General features: G+C 34.3%; 5 protein-coding genes across 5 annotated transcripts in view; 2 read left to right on the top strand and 3 right to left on the bottom strand.

Moving 5' to 3' along the window:
• Npc2a (Niemann-Pick type C-2a) overlaps positions 1-6,367 on the top strand; it is an 18,594-nt gene extending 12,227 nt beyond the window's left edge. The window contains exons 2-4 of the mRNA XM_017619440.1: positions 472-585; positions 3,861-4,036; positions 6,155-6,367. Of these exons, the coding sequence (XP_017474929.1) occupies positions 472-585; positions 3,861-4,036; positions 6,155-6,238 (374 nt within the window). The 3' untranslated portion in view covers positions 6,239-6,367. The remainder of the gene's footprint in view (positions 1-471; positions 586-3,860; positions 4,037-6,154) is intronic.
• A 5,792-nt stretch (positions 6,368-12,159) lies between these two features.
• Positions 12,160-14,782, bottom strand: LOC108365412 (uncharacterized). The gene is made up of 3 exons (XM_017619429.1): positions 14,342-14,782; positions 13,005-13,828; positions 12,160-12,934 (listed from the first exon to the last, which is right to left on the bottom strand). Exons 1-3 carry the CDS (start codon positions 14,342-14,344, stop codon positions 12,475-12,477), a joined length of 1,287 nt encoding a protein of 428 aa, XP_017474918.1. The 5' UTR covers positions 14,345-14,782; the 3' UTR covers positions 12,160-12,474.
• A 1,940-nt stretch (positions 14,783-16,722) lies between these two features.
• Positions 16,723-18,710, top strand: LOC108365372 (CXXC-type zinc finger protein 1-like). Its single transcript, XM_017619378.1, has 4 exons — positions 16,723-16,832; positions 16,898-17,019; positions 17,075-17,747; positions 17,855-18,710. Exons 1-4 carry the CDS (start codon positions 16,803-16,805, stop codon positions 18,638-18,640), a joined length of 1,611 nt encoding a protein of 536 aa, XP_017474867.1. The 5' UTR covers positions 16,723-16,802; the 3' UTR covers positions 18,641-18,710.
• A 58-nt stretch (positions 18,711-18,768) lies between these two features.
• Positions 18,769-20,560, bottom strand: LOC108365380 (uncharacterized). The gene is made up of 3 exons (XM_017619385.1): positions 20,111-20,560; positions 19,919-20,048; positions 18,769-19,791 (listed from the first exon to the last, which is right to left on the bottom strand). Exons 1-3 carry the CDS (start codon positions 20,201-20,203, stop codon positions 19,661-19,663), a joined length of 354 nt encoding a protein of 117 aa, XP_017474874.1. The 5' UTR covers positions 20,204-20,560; the 3' UTR covers positions 18,769-19,660.
• On the bottom strand, positions 19,010-19,516 carry LOC108365250 (adenylate kinase-like). Its single transcript, XM_017619243.1, has 2 exons — positions 19,277-19,516; positions 19,010-19,168 (listed from the first exon to the last, which is right to left on the bottom strand). The coding sequence occupies exons 1-2, from the start codon at positions 19,514-19,516 to the stop codon at positions 19,010-19,012; spliced, it is 399 nt and encodes a 132-aa protein (XP_017474732.1).
• Positions 20,561-20,698: the final 138 nt, after the last annotated feature.

Raw genomic sequence — 20,698 nt, 5'->3', positions numbered from 1 at the left:
CCTGGTCTATGGTGGATTTGCCAGGTCTAAAGCCACACTGATAAGGCCCAATCAGTTCATTGACGGTGGGCTTCAGTCTTTCACACAATACGCTCGATAAGACCTTGTAACCTATATATATGTATATAGCTCTTATTATACACTTTCAAGTCCACTAAAACCATTTCAACCGTTATTTTACATCGAAAAATTTAATGACTTTATGACATGACGACGCTTACGACATGTTGTGAATACCCTAATTGTAAAGGTATGATGAGTGTTGTAAAAGTACTCTACGATTTAAAATTTTTTATCGAAAAAATGTCCACACTTGGCATACTTAAGTTATTCAAATGTTCATAGATGTATGTATGTATGTACATCGATACGTACATATATAATGTATCTGCTTCCATTGTAATCTTTTTGAGTGAAAAAAGTGCAATTTTATTTTTTCATTTACTAAAATTGTATTTCCTTTCGTTTCAGGTTCTAAAACTGGCAGTTTCAACAAAGTTGTCATATCCGACTGTGACACAACAAAGAATGAATGCGTACTCAAACGCAATACAACAGCTTCGATCACAATTAATTTTGCGCTAAGTAAGTCAAAAAGGAATTTTATTATAACAGCAATTATCTATAAATGATCAGGAAAGAGACCAATTAATATTTTTTTTGTAATTATTTTTAACTAACTGTGGAATTAAAAAAAAAAAAAAATTAAACTAGCCTATACGCGCGGGTTGCAACCTACGTGTTCACACAAATGCACACATATATAAAATAATTTAAAAATTTTATATTAGTGGAATACGAATTCTTCTGTGCATTCAAAAAGTCGTTTTTGCAGATTGAAAAATCTATAGTTTTATAATATGAAAGATGCCAATCGATCTAAGCTTAAGGCTTCAGAGATTCGCCGCGTAAACGTTACCGGGAGGTGCCACGCTCGGGTTTTAATACTTCCAGCGCTACATAATTCAATTTATGTTAAATTCTTCCAGAGTTATGTATGATGAAAATTTTAGACCATATCGGAGTTGCCACTGCCCCTTTCCATTAGCTCGGAAATTTGTTAAACCTTTATAAGAATCTCCGCTACCCTATCTAAAATACTTCTAGATATTTGACTCCTAAGCGAGTTATAAAGGTGGTCAAGGTACTCTTTTATTCCCCACATAGGGAGATCCCCCTTCAAGTTCTAATGGGCCAGAGGTTTTAAAATGATTCTTACAAATACTTGCTGTGGGTGGCAAAGACATGTGGCTAGCTAGCTCCCACTGTTGTTTTTTTTTACATATTCGTAGTTCGGTACGATGAACACGGAGTCACCGCACTGCGCACTCTTGCGTAAAAAACACGTATGCGGCATTATTAGTTTTTTTTTCGCTTTCTATATTTCTTTTTAACCGACATCACAAAAAGGGGAAAGGTAACCACAATTCGTCGGAATATTTATTTTATTTTTTTTTTATATATGTTACCGCATAGCTTTGAACCACGTTAACCGATTTCTACAATTGTTTTTTTTTTTTTTAAGGAAAGGTGTTACTTCACAGGTGGTCCTATTTTAATTTTGTTCAAATCCGAGCATCGGATCATGAAGAAATTATTTATATTATAATAAAATTCTAGCAAAAAATACTTAAAACCAAAACCAAAACCACAAAATTTTGGTTAACAGATAGGGGAGCAGGGTTACCTTGCGGTCATAAATTTATAATTTCTTTTCTAATTAGAATATCTAAAATAAAGTCCGCCCGTTAAAAATTTGTTAAGCAAAAATTGAAAATTGGACTTTTGGCCCCAGAAAGTGCTTATTTCAGCCATAGTGCAATCGTGTGACTACAAAAAAAAAATGGTCGTCCCAATTTTTTTATTTTGTACCAATAGCCCAATTTAAAAAATGTACAAATTTACCTATTTCATCATACGCCCTGTTAGACCAATTAAAATATGTTAAACGATTGCAAATTTTAAGGACATACACAAATTATTCTACCAGAAAACACATCGTTTTGCAGCCTTGTAAGGATGTATGTATTTACAAAGCCACTGTACTTTTTCCATTAATTAATTTTTTCGATATCCTTGGGAGAAATCCTGCCGTACTATTAAAAATTTAAAGACGCAGATTTATTTAAGTTCAGACAGAAATTTAATTGAGTCAATTAACCCTTTAATTGAGCTACCGCTTTTTGGTGTTCACGCACAGTCAGCTGCTCGATTAGCTACAGTGATGGAAAAGTTGGTACAATCGTACCTTTATTTAGCTTGAAAGTACATTCGGTACAAACACACCATTTGGAACGTAGTCAAATAACTTTTCAGGAAATCAGCTCTTATTTGAATTCACATTTAAATGAATTCTCTGGTGTGGGTAACTTGTCCAATAGCCTCCCTCCTTTGTGAAGGGGCGGCATACAAATGATACAAAAAGGTGGTCAAAGTAACGTAACTGTAGTTGATTACGCCAGATATACAGATAATAGTTCTTTTTAAAACGTTAGATCGAAAAACTCGAAGGAAAGTGGTTCACCTTTACGAAAATATAGTTTTGTGTTGAACTGCTCAAAAAGATTCTTTTGATAGCCAAATTTGTTTAATGTGAGTCCAGAAGCGTATATGTTAGCGAAAGGAAAGAGTATCATCTTATTTTCTTTAATATGTACGTATAAAAATACACACTTTTAAGGTACATTTATCTACTTTTAGTTTTCCATCCCTGATAGAATATCAGCTGTAAAAAGAGGACCAGAAACAAACAGCTGATTGCTATTTGTTCAATATATCTACCTCAAAGTCAAAATTAAACATACCAAGCAGGATTGCATGAACAAATTCATTCAATTAGCACTCAATTAAGCACTAATCGAGCAATAAATAATTGAAATTTTGTATGATGGTAAATCGAGCTCAATTAGCGCCTTAATCGAGAAAGCTTGGCTAATTGCTTGATTAGCGGCCTGTCTTTACCGTACATACATCCAGAGACAGCTACCTCTGCTGCAAGAGACTTTTAAAACCTGATTACAAAATACCTTTGAAGATAGCCCGAATAGGTTATTAAATTTTCAACGATAACACATGTCAAATTGTTTCCAACAGCTCCAGATTTTGAGGAAAACGAGGTCAAAATGTCAAAAAATCGCATTTTTTTCAATATTTGAGAAGCTCTAAACGCCATATTGAACAAAAAAATAAAAATACTGGAAAATTTCGCTATTGAAAAAATAAAATAAAAATTGTGCCAAAATCAGTTTTTCCTGTTCAATAAATGACTACAAGCGCCCTTAGGGTCAAGGTGCAGGGATGGTATTTTTAGGGATTGTAGTCGAAACTTCATGCCTAAGTGGAAGGTTCTATCTGCTTACATGAAATAGGAATAACTCCACAAAAAATTTTGCGCGATAGGTGGCGCAGGAGTGGAGATATTTAAAAAAAAACCCCCCTATTTATGGTCCGATTTGTTTCGTATATAGAAATTATATTACTTTAATGGAAAGAAATAACTCCACAAAAAATTTAGCCGTTAGGAGGTACGGGCGTCGATTTTTCTTTTTTTTATTAACCACTAACAAAAGCTTGTCTTAAAAATTTATTTTTTAATTACTTGTTTATTATAAGCCGTCATCGATTCGCCACTTCTCGCTCGCTATGTTTCGAGTTCCGGTCGCTTAAAGAAGAATTTTGCATGTGAAAGCAACAACAAAGCTAGCTAGCACGGATAGACGATAGCGAGTTTGGTTGTACCTCATTGAGTTCGTTCGTTTCGCCACTCGCTAACTGTTGCCGAATCGATGACGGCTATAATTTTGCATAACGTTCACGTTTACAATTTGTTTAATTGTATTCTTTCTTTAATTTGTTTTCAGATGAGGAAGCCTCTAAAATTACAACTGTAGTGCATGGCAAAGTATTGGGCGTAGAGATGCCCTTCCATTTACAGAATCCCGATGCCTGCGTTGATAGTGGACTCAAGTGCCCGCTGGAGAAGGGTGAAACCTACGAATATAAAGCTATTTTGCCGGTGCTAAAGGCTTATCCAAAGGTGAGTTGTGAATAGATTCGGTTAAATATTATTGCATAAAAATAATAAAAAAAATAATATACAATACAAATAAAATAAAATTGACTAAAGAAAATAAAATAAAGTAAAATAAAAATTGATTAAAACAAATAAAACTAAAAGAATGAAATAAGATGAAATACAATATCTAATTTATAAACTATATCGTCGCTTGGCGCGCAATACCTCGTGTCCGCCGAATGAAATAGCACGTATAAGAAGTCCAAAAATTTCACAAAAGAGCAAACAAAAATATTTTCTTCAAAACTTTTGAATGGTTTTCTAACTGAGCTTATTAATGAGCTTCTACTATACTTGTAATTATTCACCAATAAATTTTTGAAGTAAGCTAGCATTCAGGTAGGGCAAACAAAATAATATTTTTTCTGTGCCACCTCAGACGTGGTATTGTATTTGGCCGATACGAGGTATTGCGCACCAAGCGACGACATTCTATAATTGCTCAGTCGTACGACTTAAGCCGAAATAACACGAATGGCGCATTTGTACAGATTTGTACATTTTGACAATTACAGAGTGGGGTTGTTTGAAAATTTTTTATTAAGCTGAACTCAACCTTGATAAAAATTTCTAGACAACACCACTCTGTGGCTGCCAAAATGTACAAATCTGTACAAATGCTCCAATCATGTGATTCGGCCTTTGGGGCGATCTGAAGCAGCTACAGAACTGAATTATATACGAAATTAAGGTGCAAACTGTAGAGGTTAGCCAAAAATTGTCGGATTTCAAGTCGGTGAACTTTGTGAAAAGATATAAGCACTGAAAGATTCTCTTGACTCATTCCCAGCGTATCAAAATATATAATTCAGCTTCTAATATATTGGACAAACTTTTTTTGTGCTTTAAACGCTTTTTCCTTAAATAAGTAAGAACTTTTGTTGTTAAGTGAACAGATGTATCTTCCCTATAAACATTTTGGCGAACGTTCGAAAATTACCTTCGATAGCCAATATGAATATCGAACTGAGAACGAACTCATAACCAACCTTAGTTTTCCAACGTTCATAGTGCATTGGAAATACATTCGAGATGGGTTCGAAAAAAATTAAAACCATAGTAACAAGAGAGGAAGTGAAATCGAATGGAAATATAATGCAATCACTCTCTCTCTCATTAAAATTTCACTTCGATAATGGATCATAATGAAGGAAAAATTTATTGGATAACGAAGGTTCCGTTTTGCTAGGGAATGACCTAGTTCTCGAATCGAATACTAACCTATTCCACATTCGTTATCGAAGGTGAGACTTGAAAAAAATTTTAGTTTTCCAATCATTTCCGAATTGTTAACCAATTGTATTGCAGCGGTATTATTCATAGTTTTCAAATGCATACATATATTTCGCGACAGAAAATAAGTTTATTGTAAAAACAAATATTTTCAAAGCAAGCTTTCTAAAAATGAACGAAATCCAACTATAAATACGGGTTTTTCAAATATCTCGACCCCTGCGCCACCTATCGGCTTAACTTGTCCTTCGTATTGCATTGTCATCGGGTTCTGAAAATTCAAGTCTCTAGTTCATCGGGAAGTTGGTCGAAAATTGATTACAAGATTTGCCCCTAACAAACATACATATCGTTGATGTTTTTGCAAAACCGAAAATCGACCAGTTGCAAAACCGCCTGAGTCGCCGTTGTGGTAAAAATTAGATTTGGTAACCCTGAACTCCAGGCATCGAGATTTATGCATAAAAATCGTAAAATCGTTATTAAAACAACAGATTTCTAAAATATTAGGTAGAGAAAATACCGCCTTTCAAATTATGCCTTCAAAGAAAACCCGTTTTTTCGCTCTCCTGTAAAATTTTAGTGCCATAAGATAAGCGGTTTTGCAATCGGGCGATGAACAGTTTTGCAAAAACATCGACGATATACAAACATACTATACATAGCAACTTAAATAAAAGCCTGTAAAAAATTAAATGGAATTGCCTTACAAAAGCAGTTTTTATTTGTTTCAAAATTTCGTCGGTTGATATGTTTTTAAAATAATGTAACTAACTTTAAAAAGAAAAATTTGTCTTAAAGTATATTTATTTGTTTTTATCATTAATTTTTGTAATTTTTTTGCAGGTCCATGTACTAGTCAAATGGGAATTACAGGACCAAAACAATGAAGACATCATTTGTGTACAAATACCAGCTAAAATACAGTAAATATAATTGAAGGAATATTTAAGTATGAAAAAAAAAACTTGTCAAACATATTAAGCAACGGTAATTTGACGATTGGCAATGGAGTTGCGACTTGAAGTAAGAAAAAATAAAAATAATCAATAAAAAGTGGATGTGTTTTTTTTAATATACAATGCAGGTATTCCCATAACATTCTGAGGAATATTGCCAAATGTCAGCACATGGTTGAAAATAAATCTCAGTATTTTAGAAAATCCTAAGCAAAACAAATTAAGAAATGAGAGAATAGTTACATTCACGACGGTCGGTACCAAAATGTATTCAACAAAGTGTGATTGATTTTGACATTGCTCTCATAAAAGACAGGCTATAATGTCAAACTGAAATGAATTCTTAACCCATTTGAAATTTTTTTTTTCAAATTTAAATTTGTTTAAAAAAAAGTTACACACAAATTTTTCAAGCAACAAATTTTCTTAATAAACGTGAAATTGTTGAGAGATAAACCGCCGAGGAGAGCAAGTAAGTACATTTAGGTTTGGTAATGAGTAAATACGTTCGAATTTGCTTAAATATTAAATGTAAGGAAACCAAGATGAAACGAAGCAAAACGTTTGAACGGTGCTCTGTATGCAATAAAAGTCAGGACACGAAAATAGTGCGTTGTTTTAAACCACCTAGTTGCGAATTAAGACGGCAGCGATGGGAAGAAAGCTGTGGTGTTGTACTACGTGATTCATCTCGCGTTTGTGAAAACCACTTCAAGGAAAGTGATTTCATTAGTTGTCCGTCCGAATCAAGCACATTTCAAACGAGCTCGTTTATACCCAGGCGCAGTCCCAATGCCATACGAAATTACTGATACAAGTGAGGTTATAGTACACGATCAGGATACATTCTTTGTTGATGTCCAAACTCAAACAGACGACTCTTTAGAATGCACGTTGAGAACAGAAATATTTCTTCTTACCGAAATAATTAAAACCATGAAGGCAAGTATGAAAGGGCTTAATTTAAAAGTGCTCCAAGCAAAGTCTTTTATGAAAAACTATTTCGCATGAAAAAAATTTAATTTCGAAATTGTTAAAGTTAAGCTCACATATAAAATTGGAAACAAATGTAAAATCCTACTTTTATAAGTGTCGAATAATGTTTAGGATAAATAATTTAAATGTAAAAATAAACGCACAAAAGCATAAAACTTGGGCAATTAAAAACAAGAAAATTGCTAAAACTATTTTATAAACAATTTGTTTTATTTTATTCACAAACTATATATATATTCCAGGTAATGTAAGTAAAACAAAACTATAATCGAAATAAAAGCCTAGGGCATCAGTGCTGACAAGAAGCTAAGGGTTAATTCGTTTGTTTATACTTTTTGGTATTATAGTACCTTAAAAGAGAGCCGCACTGAATTGTCAATCACACCTTGTTTAAAACACCTTGGTCGGTATCAAGGTGTGTTAAATTAAGTGCGATTGACAACTCAGTGCGGCTCTCTTTTAAGGGACTATAATGTCAAAAAATATAAATTTTTTTATGAGAGAAATGTCAAATTCAATCACACTTCACTTTGTTAAATAAATTTTGGCCGGTACTATGTTAACCGAATGACAAAGATTTATTCAAGGCGAATTAATATGAGGTGATAGCAGGGGTACAAAAACAAAAATTTACATGTATTTTGTTTTTGCTTTGGCGGCATAAACTGTCAAAATCTGTAAGAGTGTGTGTAGAAATTCAAACAAATTTTTTCAATTTGATATCAGAAGCCGTGCGGCGAAACATATACACAAAATCAGCTGATCTAGTAACACCACCTTATATAAGGTTTGTTCGTCGAGCAAAAAATTTGTACGAATTTGTACGAATTATCACGATTTTTGCCCAAATCGCGTTCGTGCAGACCAAAAAATTATCCAACACTCAAAAATTATGAGAGCAAAGTGACAGTTCTCTTGGAGAGAAGTTGCAAATTCTTGCTGGAAAAAATTTTGCCAGCAAGAATTTGCAAACACGAAAAACATGTGGTTGTGGCGCATGGTTGCATTTTTGTCTACAATAATTTGAATAAATTAGTTCGTTAAATTTAAAAATTTATAAACACGAGCGATTTTTTTATGAAAAAAGGAAGTAAATAATTGTTGATATAATTAATTTAGTTAATTCCAATGATTTGAACTTAATTCGGCTGAAAAAAATGGTATTCGCAATCGGAATGCAATTGCAACCAGAGTCGATTTAAGAAACCCGACAGCTAGTACGATGAAGAAATTGAAATGTATGTTAAAGAAAGTCAGAACAACAAGAAATATACATGTATATCCTGTTTTTGGCCATCCGAAAGAATTTTAAAAATTCTATAAAAATTTTTTATGTTTGAAATGCAACCGTGGACGCCAGCTGGCAGCGAAACTTGCAAATTCCTGCAAATTTGCGTTCGTGCAGAAATTTGCAAGTTTCTCAACATGAGAGAGAATTTGAGAGAATTTTTTCTTACTCTCTGATATTTTGAGTGTTGGATAATTCTTGCTGGATTTCGACGAACAAACCTATAAATTCGCCTTGGATTTATTTATAGCTGAGAATTCAAAACAAATCGCAGTGGCGGAAAGTGGAAAATTAAAGTGAATTTTCACATTTTACATTTAATTTCATGAATTTATAAATTAAATTGTAGAAATATCGCACAGATGTCTTTTATGTGAAACAAGAAGAGATAAATTAAATAATATAGCTTTAGATGCGTATTTTTGTACGCAGATAATTTCTAGAAATTTTAACTGAAATTTCCAATTCTAATCAAACTTTGTTGGTTTCTTTTCTTATGGAGGTAAAAGCTCCGGTTAAGAACAACGACTGCTTTATCGATCACATGTTACATGCATGATGTCGAAATCGTCGATAGTGTAGTGGTAGTGATAACCAGACATTGAACCGGCCCGTAATCTTTGCAAAAAAAATTCGAATGAAAAACATTGCGAATATTATATAAAGATCACTACAATTTTGAGTGTGAGTCACTATAGTTATTTATTCGTTTTTACCTGAATAGTCAGTAAATTTGTACCCAGAGAAAACTCGAAATATATGTTGGAATTAAACATTCCACAAGTAATTTTTAAGCAAAAAATAAAGCCGACTTCAATGCTCATATAAAAATTTATGATTATCGTTAATTTCTTCACGATCGAATTATCGGATCTAAACAAAATTAGTATGGGACCCAACCCTTGAGGTACCACCTTTCCGATGAAAAATTAATTATCGAAATCTGTTATGTTATGCGGCAACAAACATAAATATATATATATATATATTCCGACGAACTGATAACCTCCTCCCCTTTTTGAGGTCGGTTAAAAATAATAAAGTGCAAACTATTTTTAAAATTTTCAAATCGGTTTTTTTTTAATTTCCGGGTAGCTTTAAATCAAAAAAATAAAATAATAATAAATAAATAAAATAATAATAAAAATTTAATACTTCATTATCTATTAATGCCAATATAGAAGTATTAAATAGTTATAAAAAATAAACAACTCTTCAAATTGAAAATAAAGTTAATAATAAACAAGGCAAATAACAAACAACCGGAAAAGCGGCTTATGGTGGCATTTGAGTGTTTAAAAAGATTGCCAGAAATTCATTCGCTGTGTGAACGCCTAAAAACGATTTCAGAAATTTTTCATGCAATTCGTCTTACGTAAATGAAAAACCACTCTCGAAAGATACTTTACATGCGAGGCGTAACTGATCATGCAGCTGCTTTCTGAAGTTTCTCAATTTGAGAAATATATTGAATTGCCACGAAATTTAGAAATTGCCACGTCTGCCACGCTCTTCACTTTAGCAGTGTAAGTTACATTTAGGAGCCATTGAAAATTAATTAAGCGCCAAAATTACAAGCGATCAATCAAATTAAAATTAAAATTTAATTTAATCAATTTCTAAACGTACGTACATATGTACATATGTTTGTATGTATGATACATACAGGTATGTAGAAATATACATTTAAGTAAAAATAAACATGTACATACATAAGTATGATTACCATTTATTTATGTGTAAATATTGAAATATTACAAATATTAGTGTATGAATACGCATACAGTATCTAAATTAAAGTTTAACTAATCTATATTTACACTTACATACATACTAGTTACCTAAGAACTGTCGAAAATATATCTAAATGTTAGCTTAGAGTGTAAAGTTGATAAGTCCACTTTCTATGAAAACTTAAGTTTGACACAGGAAGCGATTTGCAAATTACTTTCCTTTATTTTTGCATATTTCTATGCATTGAAATTCCAATTTGTTAAGTCCAAAAAAATTCCAGAAAATCCGAAATATTCAAAAGAATGCAAGAGATCTTCATTAACTTCGAACTCTACCGATTGGCATTAAGTTGTGTATTATTACTTCGAATACGCAAAAATGTTGTTATCAAGTTTTTGAAGAACAACTTCTCTCCTATATAATTGGAAAAACTGGAATTAACAAATCTTCACTCTAAGCTAGCGATATGTATTTTGTAAAAATGTTATAGTCAAAAAATGTTTCGAAACATTCGAGGATTTCCTTTTTTCCAGTTTAAGAGAATAACGCTATTGTTACTTTTATGGTTTTTGATTTTTTACATATAAAATCAGTAGCTAAATACTTTTTTTAGGTTAGTTTTATGTGCTACTTCTAAGTTAAGAAATTTAGATCTATGTTGGTACGCGTTTACTTCCACGGCAAGGAAAAATGCTGCACTTACAAGTAGACTTTTTTATCCAACTTAATGTAATGTAATTAAAATTATTTTTTAATTTTTATTTATTTAGAATTAATTTTTACGCCATTTGTTTTAAAGAATCTCATACTTTACTACCATCAGCCTTTTTATTAAAACATGCAAATGGTTGAATTGGTTTTTTGAATGATAATAATACCCTGTTTCCATTATGCCAGTCCCTGTGGTGCTAGCACACTTAGGGCCGTTTTCTCAAGTAGGTTTTAAAAGCTATCTGCCGGTTAAATAGAAAATTTGTTCTGAACAAGTGTTTGAAGGCTAGATAAATCTTAAAACCTCCTTGAGAAAACGGCACTTGGGAACAACTTTCGCAAAAGAGAGTTAACTTATATTCGGCAGTCGATGAGTTATTCCAGCTTTGTAAAAACGGTTGTTACTGTCCATAACACTGAAAGTCAAAATACGTTCTAGCTCGGATTTAGAAAGATGTTGTTTATGTGAGATTACAAAACTAAGGTAAAAACTGTGTAGAAGAGATTTCAAACCAAAGCACTATTCAGCTGAAATTCTTCTTCTATTCTTCTTCTTCTTCCTAATTCGCGCTGTAACCGCCCAAGCGATTTTGGTTGAAAAAATTTCTCACAAAAAATCTTTTACGGTTTAGTGGTGGCGTTAAGTTGAAGAGGCCCTACATGTGTGATAACTTCAAGATACACACATGTGAGCACCAAATATCTTTACCTTTGCAAAATAACTACTTTATCTGATGTACATATGTACTTATAGCTCACTTCCGGGGTAATATAGATGCACTAGTAACATAAGATGCCAGGTTTTCATATGTAAATTCCGTTTATATAAATTTTAAATTCTTTTTAGGTTTCGTTTACGTAATTTCCCCAGAAGTAGACATATGCAATAGCTAAAGTGTTTTACTGTATTTTCTATTTAAACGAAATCTCATCTTAAATTATTAACATACAATCACATATATACTTACATACATATGTACATATCGTCGATGTTTTTGCAAAACCGGCCATCGCCCAATTGCAAAACCGCCTATCTTACGGCACTCAAATTTTACAAGAGGGCGAAAAAACGGTTTATTCTTTGAAGACATTGCCTTGATAGGCGGTATTTCTCTAGCTTTTATTTTACAAATCTGTTATTTTAATAACGATTTAACGATTTTTATGCATAAATCTCGATGCCTGGAGTTCAGGGTTACCAAATCTCATTTTTGCCGCAACACCGATTTAGGCGGTTTTAAAACTGGTCGATAGGCGGTTTTGCTAAAACATTGACGATATGTATCTGTATGTACCTACATACATATATACTGTGTTTATATGGATGTATATATACATTATTACTAACCTAGGAATATCGCCGTCCGTTGCGGGGAAGAGCGGTCAAACTATGTACATTCTTGCAGTTTTCTTGCAGCCTTCCAAATTTTGACTTATAACTATAGGTATTCTATGCAAAGTACAACTAAGTTCTTTTCTTACTCCATAGTATAATCGTCGCAGACAGGGCTATACCTGTTGGTATAAATTACAGTAGCACGAGGGTTCGTTTGTGACAGCGGTGTCCTATTAAATTGATTGCGCTGCGGCGTTTGGCGGTGGCATTCATGCAAGCTATTTATTTCATTTAAACTTCTTTGTTTTGTTGCAGCATGAAAATTAGACAATGGATTGAACGTGGTAAAAAATTCATTCGTACTACTCATATCCGTTCCAGCGGTAAATGGCATGCCATTGTTGCTACAATCATTGACATCAATATCGTCATCGTCTTTCTTGCGCTTCAGTATAGCCGAATGCATTTCACGTGAGCAGCTCTGACCGCGCGATTGTGCTCGCTGCACCTGTAGTATGGGTTCATATTCATATAATTGTCTCATGTAAAAACGATCCAAATCAGCCTTTTTATAGTAGTCTTTTAGGCGCGCAAAAGCATTGCTAAATGTAAATAAAAGATATCATGGAATTATTACTTATAGGAACAGCAATTATGCTTTAAAAGACTCACCTAAAACTTATATTGTGTTTGTACATCAAATATGCCACTACAATTGTGAGGCACTTCTGCTCGCTCCCGTTACAATCAATCACTAAGATAGTACCACCTGCTTGTATAGCTTTATTTATGAATCTGACTGCGCGATAGCAATTCGGCAGCACTGTAGTCAAATACGACTTTTCGCCAAAATTCAAATCGATGGCCTCAAACTCTTTGCCAAATTTGAGTGAAGTACATGCCGGATGACTAATATACTCATAAGAGTCAAATGCATCAACAGCAGTATTTTCGGTTGAGAGTTTAAATATCGGCGAAGGATAGTATAATTCCTGTATGTGCTTATCGATGATAATTATGTGTGTGAAGCCATGAGAGCGCAAATTTTCCTCATTCCAAGCTATGAAATTCTTTGTCAAGTATATTCCTGGCATCACATTATCCACAGCCAAATCGAGCGAAGAGAATACAGTGGCTGATGCGGTCGCTGTGGGGAACTGTGCTGATGTTTGTTCGCATTGCCGTTGCTGTGGATACGTTGTTGCATGCATTTCAAGTGATATTTGTTTTTGCTGTTGCAGTGTTATATTTAGGGGTTGCAAAGGTGGTGCTGCTGTAGGTAGCGTTTGTTGCATTATTTGCAGCGGCTGTTGGTGCGCTTGCAATGCTAAGTCTTGATGTTCTTGTTGCTGTTGTAGTGGCGGAGCGTTTACACTTGGACGGTGTTGATAAATATGGTCATCTAATGTAAGCGAGGCATTGTGTTCAGGCGAATAGGACATCGTGTCATAGCAGTTAAATTCAACAGAAGACATCACAGGATTCCCGGGCAAGGTCTAAAAAAAGGAATTGTTTAAATACATACAAAAGTATCAATATCTGATGGTTTCCACTTTAACCTAATTGTTGCACAATATCATTTCAATTAATACGTGCTGGTTGATTGTATTGACTCCAAAGTTGACACTCCGCCGATTTTTTTTGCGGTCACAACAATAAAAATATCACTTCCCACTTAAATTTATACGTTCTTTCTTTGGTTACAATTGTATAGCAAGGACCCAGTAAACTACAAAACGTCTGCTTATTTCCCCAAAAACGTAAAATTTCTCTACTAATTTAACATCAACAAATTTTAAGCGTTCTCTTCCAGTACTGCAAATCCGACGCAACATCTAAACGTCTTATCAACAAGCAACGTGCCAAGTACGACCATGCTGTGACCATACTGCTTTTAGCAGCCGCATGAACAAACCACATACATTCATGTATACGTACACACATTTTTCGCGCTAATTCACTGCATACAGAACTCAATATGTAATGCATAAACAACACTACAAACTTACCATGTCTTGTTTGCAGCAAACGATTTCGCTTTTAAACGATTTGTTTTGCAATTTCCAGCTTAATTTAGTACACCTTTTTATTGTATTGCCTTTTTTTATTTATTTTTTGACCACTCAAAGCGTTTCCCATACACGGCAAAAGAGGCGGCAAACGTGCGAAAACCTGAATTTTGGAGGGTTACTTGATTGTTGTTGTGATGTGTTGTTGTTCCTTGTTTTCACTACTTGAGCGCTTGTATCGGATTTTTCGTTTGACTCTTTAGCACAAATTTTACTGGCTAGCAAATGTTTACCCTGCAAATGTGCTTTTTCTATAGTTTTATTATACTTGGTTGGAAAAATTATTGCAAAAAATCCCCTTAAAAGCACACTACAACCGATTTTCCAGCATGTAGTAAAATTCACACACCACAAGAGAAGTGAAAATAGGAAAATGCACCTCCGACCGATAGCAACCTATAGGGCTCTGTCACACGGTCAGTATTTATTGACTTGATCCAAGAATCGCGATATTTATTGACGATGGAGCATGCAACATTGATGAATCGTGATACGGATCGGAAAATATTTAGAAATTTAAAAATCTGGATCACGGATGGAAATATTGGCAATAAATATCGCATTTTAAAAACGCGATCCACACATTTCGTTATAATGCTAACATCGAAAAAGTATGCGTTCTGCCTTCGCTCTCGGCGCTTAAAACCTGTCAAAACAAAGTAAAAGTATTTTAATTAACTTTGGAAATTTTAAAACAATTATGGAGCGTTATCTGTAGAATATACATACGTACAAAATACAAAAAAATTCTTGCGCCATATTAAATATTGAACGTGTAGTATTAGTCCGCCATCCATCAATCCATCAATATGCATCACGATCCAAATATCGTGATAAATACTGACCGTGTAACAGGGCCCATAATTTTTAGGGTGTTTTTAGGCAATACGGGCCTGTGCCAAACAGTAACTTTTTTCACGGTGGGACGGGTGAAAAATTTGCTATGGTATACAAATAAATTGAATTTTGCTGTGCCAAATGCAAAGATAAATTTTGACAGTTGAAAAACCAAACAAATGCTCGTGCGAAAGCTCTATTTTTGTGTGTTGCTCAAATTGTTAAAATTTATATTTATTTTATAACTTGCAATTTTCGTAGGCTTTTTTTGTGCTTTTGCAGCTTTCATTTTCATGTTCACTCTTTATTACTAGCCGTCTCCACTGGACAAAATTTATTGCAGTCCAACTGTCATCTTGGTTGCTAAATATACAGCCCAATTCTTAATACTCCCGGGGAGTTTGTTCTTCAAGAATTTGTTTCTCCCGAAAAAAAATCCTCCAATAATTAACTACCAGGGAGTAGAACTTTCCCCACTCCCAGGGAGTTTCTGTTCAGAATCGGCCTGATAAGTTATGTGTATCAGTGGCAATATTTGTGTGGGCTTTTTATATATTGATATAAGAATTGTAAGATGGCTTCTAGAACTTAGTTGTGCCTTATTTAATCGCTTAAAAAATTTAGAAAATATGCTTTTTTACATCCAAGTACATAATAACAAATATTTTAACAGAAAACTGCTCAATTTTTGCTTTTATATAAAAATATCAATAATGTTAAAAAAATGTAGCTGTCAAACTACCAAATTGCTGGCAATAGATGACAAGATATAAGCTCTACTATATATTGCTCTAATATATGTATCAAGATATAAATTGTATCCTGTGGAGACGGCCAGTTATAGCTGAAATACAATGGCTTTGTTTCTTTTCTTTTCTAGCAGATAATTATCAGGAAGAAGAAGAATGAGTTCTTCAATCGAGTTTGCAAAATCTTCATTAATTGAAATTAAATTATTTAGTATGTATTCAAAGAAAACAAACTCTAAAGAACCCCCGAAATTCAAACCACGGTTTTTTAGTAGACCATTTTAGTTTGCGCAATCAACGACATGAAACAACCCGGTTCGCAGCCATGATGCAATAATACAGGTGTTATCAGTTGGCAACTTCTCGCTCTAATTCCGCCATATTGACTGCCTTAGGTGAGACAGTGATACTTCTTTAACAATTCTTTGCCTATTAATATAGTTAAATATTTTTTTATTTTTTGTCAGTATACACACTTTTTTTTCTTAAGAAGGTATTTTAACTTATTTTATTTCATTTCATTACGAATATACTATAAAAAAGCAAATTTTGTTTAGGAAACAAATGTGAAATTTTATATTTTTGGGGCTTTATTTCTTCCCGTTTTTCTTTTCGTTCTACTGAGCTAAGGCAGTGTCAAATCGAGCTGTCACAATTGATACCATCTTGTATTATTGCATCATGGTTCGCAGCTAGCTTATTTCACCACTCAAAAAATCGGAAAAATATCGAATCGGAAGCTATCGACTAATCCAAACATCGTCGACTTGATCGATTAAAAAGCGGCATCTCTTTATCACTGGCATTCACGAAACATGGCTGATAAGCGAAAAAACAAAAAATCGGTATGAATTAATTGTAATTTTAGGGAAATAATGATAAAAGCATATATTTATCTATATTTTAATAGAAAGAAGAGATTGCGCGGGAATTCGACCTGCCCGAAAGAAAGTCGAAAATCGCTACTATAATGAAACAGGATGGCCAGGCATACTGTATATGTCGTACCTCGGACTGCTCGCGTTTCATGATGTAAGTTCCCAAATTATTTGGAAGAATGTCATCTTATCTTACCTATATCCTACAGCGGCTGTGATGGTTGTGAGGAGTGGTACCATGGCGACTGCATCAATATCACTGAGAAAGAGGCCAAACACATTAGGCACTATTACTGCCAACGCTGCAAAGAGGAAGATCCCAGTTTGCAAACTGTGTTCCGTGTGGTGCCAGTCGAAAAGACTGCGGCGCCAATTGGCGCTGCTGGTGTTAATGACACGGATAAACGGAAAAAATTAAAGGACCAAGTACCACCGAACATTATTGGATCTGCAGCAGTGGTTGGGAATAAACAAATGATAAATTACTGCGGTAACTGTGACGGCTGTCGGGCGCCAAGCTGTGGAATATGTGAGTCATGTCGCGTACGTGGAAATGGTCAGAAACCAAGATGTGAAATGCACGTATGTCAGGCACCACCGATGCAAGCATCACAGCAACAACTAGTACAACCACAAATACAACAAACAAATCCACCTTCAACATCCGCACAGACGGCCAGTCGTCATAAACGTAAAGAAAAGCAACCAAAAGAGAGGATGAGAAAACGGAAACGTTCGTTAAGCCCGGAAGTTTTCATGAATCCAGAATTGGAGGGTATACGACAATGCTATGGACCACGTTGTAAACATAATGCAAGGCCACAATCAAAATACTGTAGCCATGAGTGCGGCATTAATTTGGCAACTAATCGCATTTTTCAAGTAAGATTGCTTGACAAATTGTATTTGCTTTTGGTCCATGATTCAATAATAGTATTATTGAATCATGCTTTTGGTCTATACAATTTCAAATATATTTGAATTTTTAGGTTCTGCCGCAACGTGTTCAAGAATGGAATCTATCTAGCTGCCGTGCAGAAGAAGAGAACAAAAAGCAATTAGATCAAATACGTTCTAAACAAGCTGTGGTACGTTTTGCGTTGGCGGAACTGGACAAACGCCATATGGAGTTGGATATGATTGTAGAACGTGCCAAACATAGCACGCTGGATCAGAATCGCTCACAAGATAATAATGACATCGAAGATGAGCAATCGATGTACTGTATCACATGTGGCCATGAGATCCATTCACGAACAGCGATTAAACACATGGAAAAATGTTTTAATAAATACGAATCGCAAGCCTCTTTCGGCAGCATTTTCAAGACACGTATCGAAGGCAATTCAATGTTTTGCGATTTTTATAATCCGGCTAGTAAAACATACTGTAAACGTTTGCGCGTGCTTTGTCCCGAGCATTGTAAGGATCCGAAAATAAGTGACAATGATGTATGCGGTTGCCCGTTGGTGGCAAATGTCTTCAAGCCAACTGGAGAGTTTTGTCGCGCACCAAAAAAGAGCTGTTTCAAGCACTACGTTTGGGAGAAGATACGACGCGCCGAAATTGACTTGGAGCGTGTACGTCAGTGGCTGAAAATGGATGAGCTGCTTGAACAGGAAAGGCACATACGCCATCTTATGGCCTCACGCGCGGGCGTATTAGGCCTTATGCTGCATTCCACCTATAATCACGAAGTAATGGAGGAACTTTGTCGGCAGCAATACTTCAGTAATGCAGCTTCAACATCAGGGGACATGGTAATTAATAGTTAAGTTTATTTATAAAAAGAGAGCGAAAATAATGAAAATATTATGCAAGAGTATTTTAATCGTATAGCTGTAAGAAAAACAAGCAAGTAAATAACAACGAATGGAAAGCAATTGTATTTTGTTTACCCAATGCAAACGGATTTTTAGCTTACTTTCGCACTTGAAATACTCAGTAGTGTAGTTTATAATGCTTTTAATAATCACATTTATTTTATACAAAATATATATACACGGTGTAAGAAAACATAGCTTCGTGGGAGGCTATGTAAGAAAATTATGTAACTGCTGCATTTTTTATATAAGTATGTATGTATATATGTATGTATTTTATGAAAACGCTTCATGTCAATTTTGTTATAGCGAAGTAAGTTATTAACTTTTATAACCCATCACATATGGCAAGCGTTCCATTTGCCTCCATAAATTTGTACTCACCGCTTCGAAGCAACGTGTCGCATCTATGTAGATTGTCTCGTGGCGACGTGCAAGATATTCATTTACCGTAGCTTCATTGCGCGAGAAATATCTCATCTATTACATCGTAGAAAACAGAAAAATTAATTTTAATGCCAAGACTATTTTCATCGAGAGTATTATAGCTAAAAGGTAAGAGTTCTCCTAAATACTTCGAACTCTTACCTCATGTTCTATATATTTGCATGTATTTTGTGGGCATCCCAGATCTGGCTTTGTCACTAAGCGTCGCAGTGCCATTAATTCGGGACACTGCAAGTACACAAGTTTATTGGGTGGAATTTTGAATTTTTCAAACATTTCTGTGAATTCCTCAACATTATGGGGATAATTGATCAATACCCAACCCTGACGCAAGGCATCCATTTGTGCCAAGCGCCTTTTTATGATCTCAGCTACGACCATCGATTTATCCTTTGTCACATTGTCGGCGAATGCTTTATGCAACAATCTTGACAAGCCGTCGTTGAGAAAGAAAGTTGCATGGATTAGTTGGTCAGCGTCAACTACGAAAATTTCGTATGTTGACAATTCAATCTATTTTTTTTCTCAAAAATATGACTTACTATAAACTAAATTGAAACGTTTTGTCATAGCCAATGCCTGAGTTTTCCGACCAGAACCGCTGCGGCCAAATACGACTATGCGATGATGGAAGCGGCGTGGTAGTTGGTAGTAATCTGCAATAAGTATTTTTTTCAAATAATTTTGACTAGACCAGATAAATATATACATAGCTTGAGGTCAATGTTGTTGAACAGTAGAGCTTCTGGAGAATGTTGCAGAGATGACTTATTTCATATTTACCTATATTGCTGTTCGTATAGCTTGCTTTTAGGCACATATGATAAAACTCGTCGGCAATGCGTCGTATATTTTTGGCTATCCAATGCTGTGGGTTGGTAGGTCGTATAAGGCCAATTTCGGCCATCAAGCGCTTCGTAAAAACGTTTTTTTTTTCAGCTTATCTCAATAATTCTACATCGTATGCTTTCTTACCGTTATAATTTCAATTATTTTATGTTTCTCGAAATAAACCATTAATTCGGCAGAATACTCAGCCATTGCCAATTTTTGTATGGGAAAATACATGCCTTTGTATTTAAACGGTAATATCTAATAGTAGCATCAAATTATAAGGATATTTTTTAATATCACCCGAAAAAAGTAAACAATAAATTTGTGTGACAATGAAAAAATATGTCTAAAAATGATTGCAAAAGTGGAACATTTATGTTTCAATACAAGTCTTATTTAACAAAACTAGATTTTACTTAAAGTTTTATGTGGCACCGGCACCAAACATTTTTATGTAAAGGAGGAGGTTATGTTACGAGCCAAATTTCTTAACCGTTTTAAAATGTATACCTACGGCGGCCATATTTATGGAGGGCCGAATACGGGACAAAAAAATTGGTGTTATCAGTTTTTATATATCTCTTTTTAGTTTCCGAGATATTGGCTACAATTTTTTCGATAATTTAGTAAAAATTTAGTTAGTAATGCAGTCATATTAACTAATCAATATTTTTGAAATGGTGTTCTCCATTTTTGTATATCTCCTTTAGTTTCCGAGATATTGAGTAA

Source organism: Rhagoletis zephyria, unplaced genomic scaffold (genome assembly GCF_001687245.7).
Source record: "Rhagoletis zephyria isolate East Lansing unplaced genomic scaffold, Rhagoletis_zephyria_1.1 Rzeph_scaffold_00036, whole genome shotgun sequence".
Lineage (NCBI taxonomy): Eukaryota > Metazoa > Arthropoda > Insecta > Diptera > Tephritidae > Rhagoletis > Rhagoletis zephyria.
Note: the sequence above shows the minus strand (reverse complement) of the source record. Positions and strands in the feature narration are given on the sequence as shown.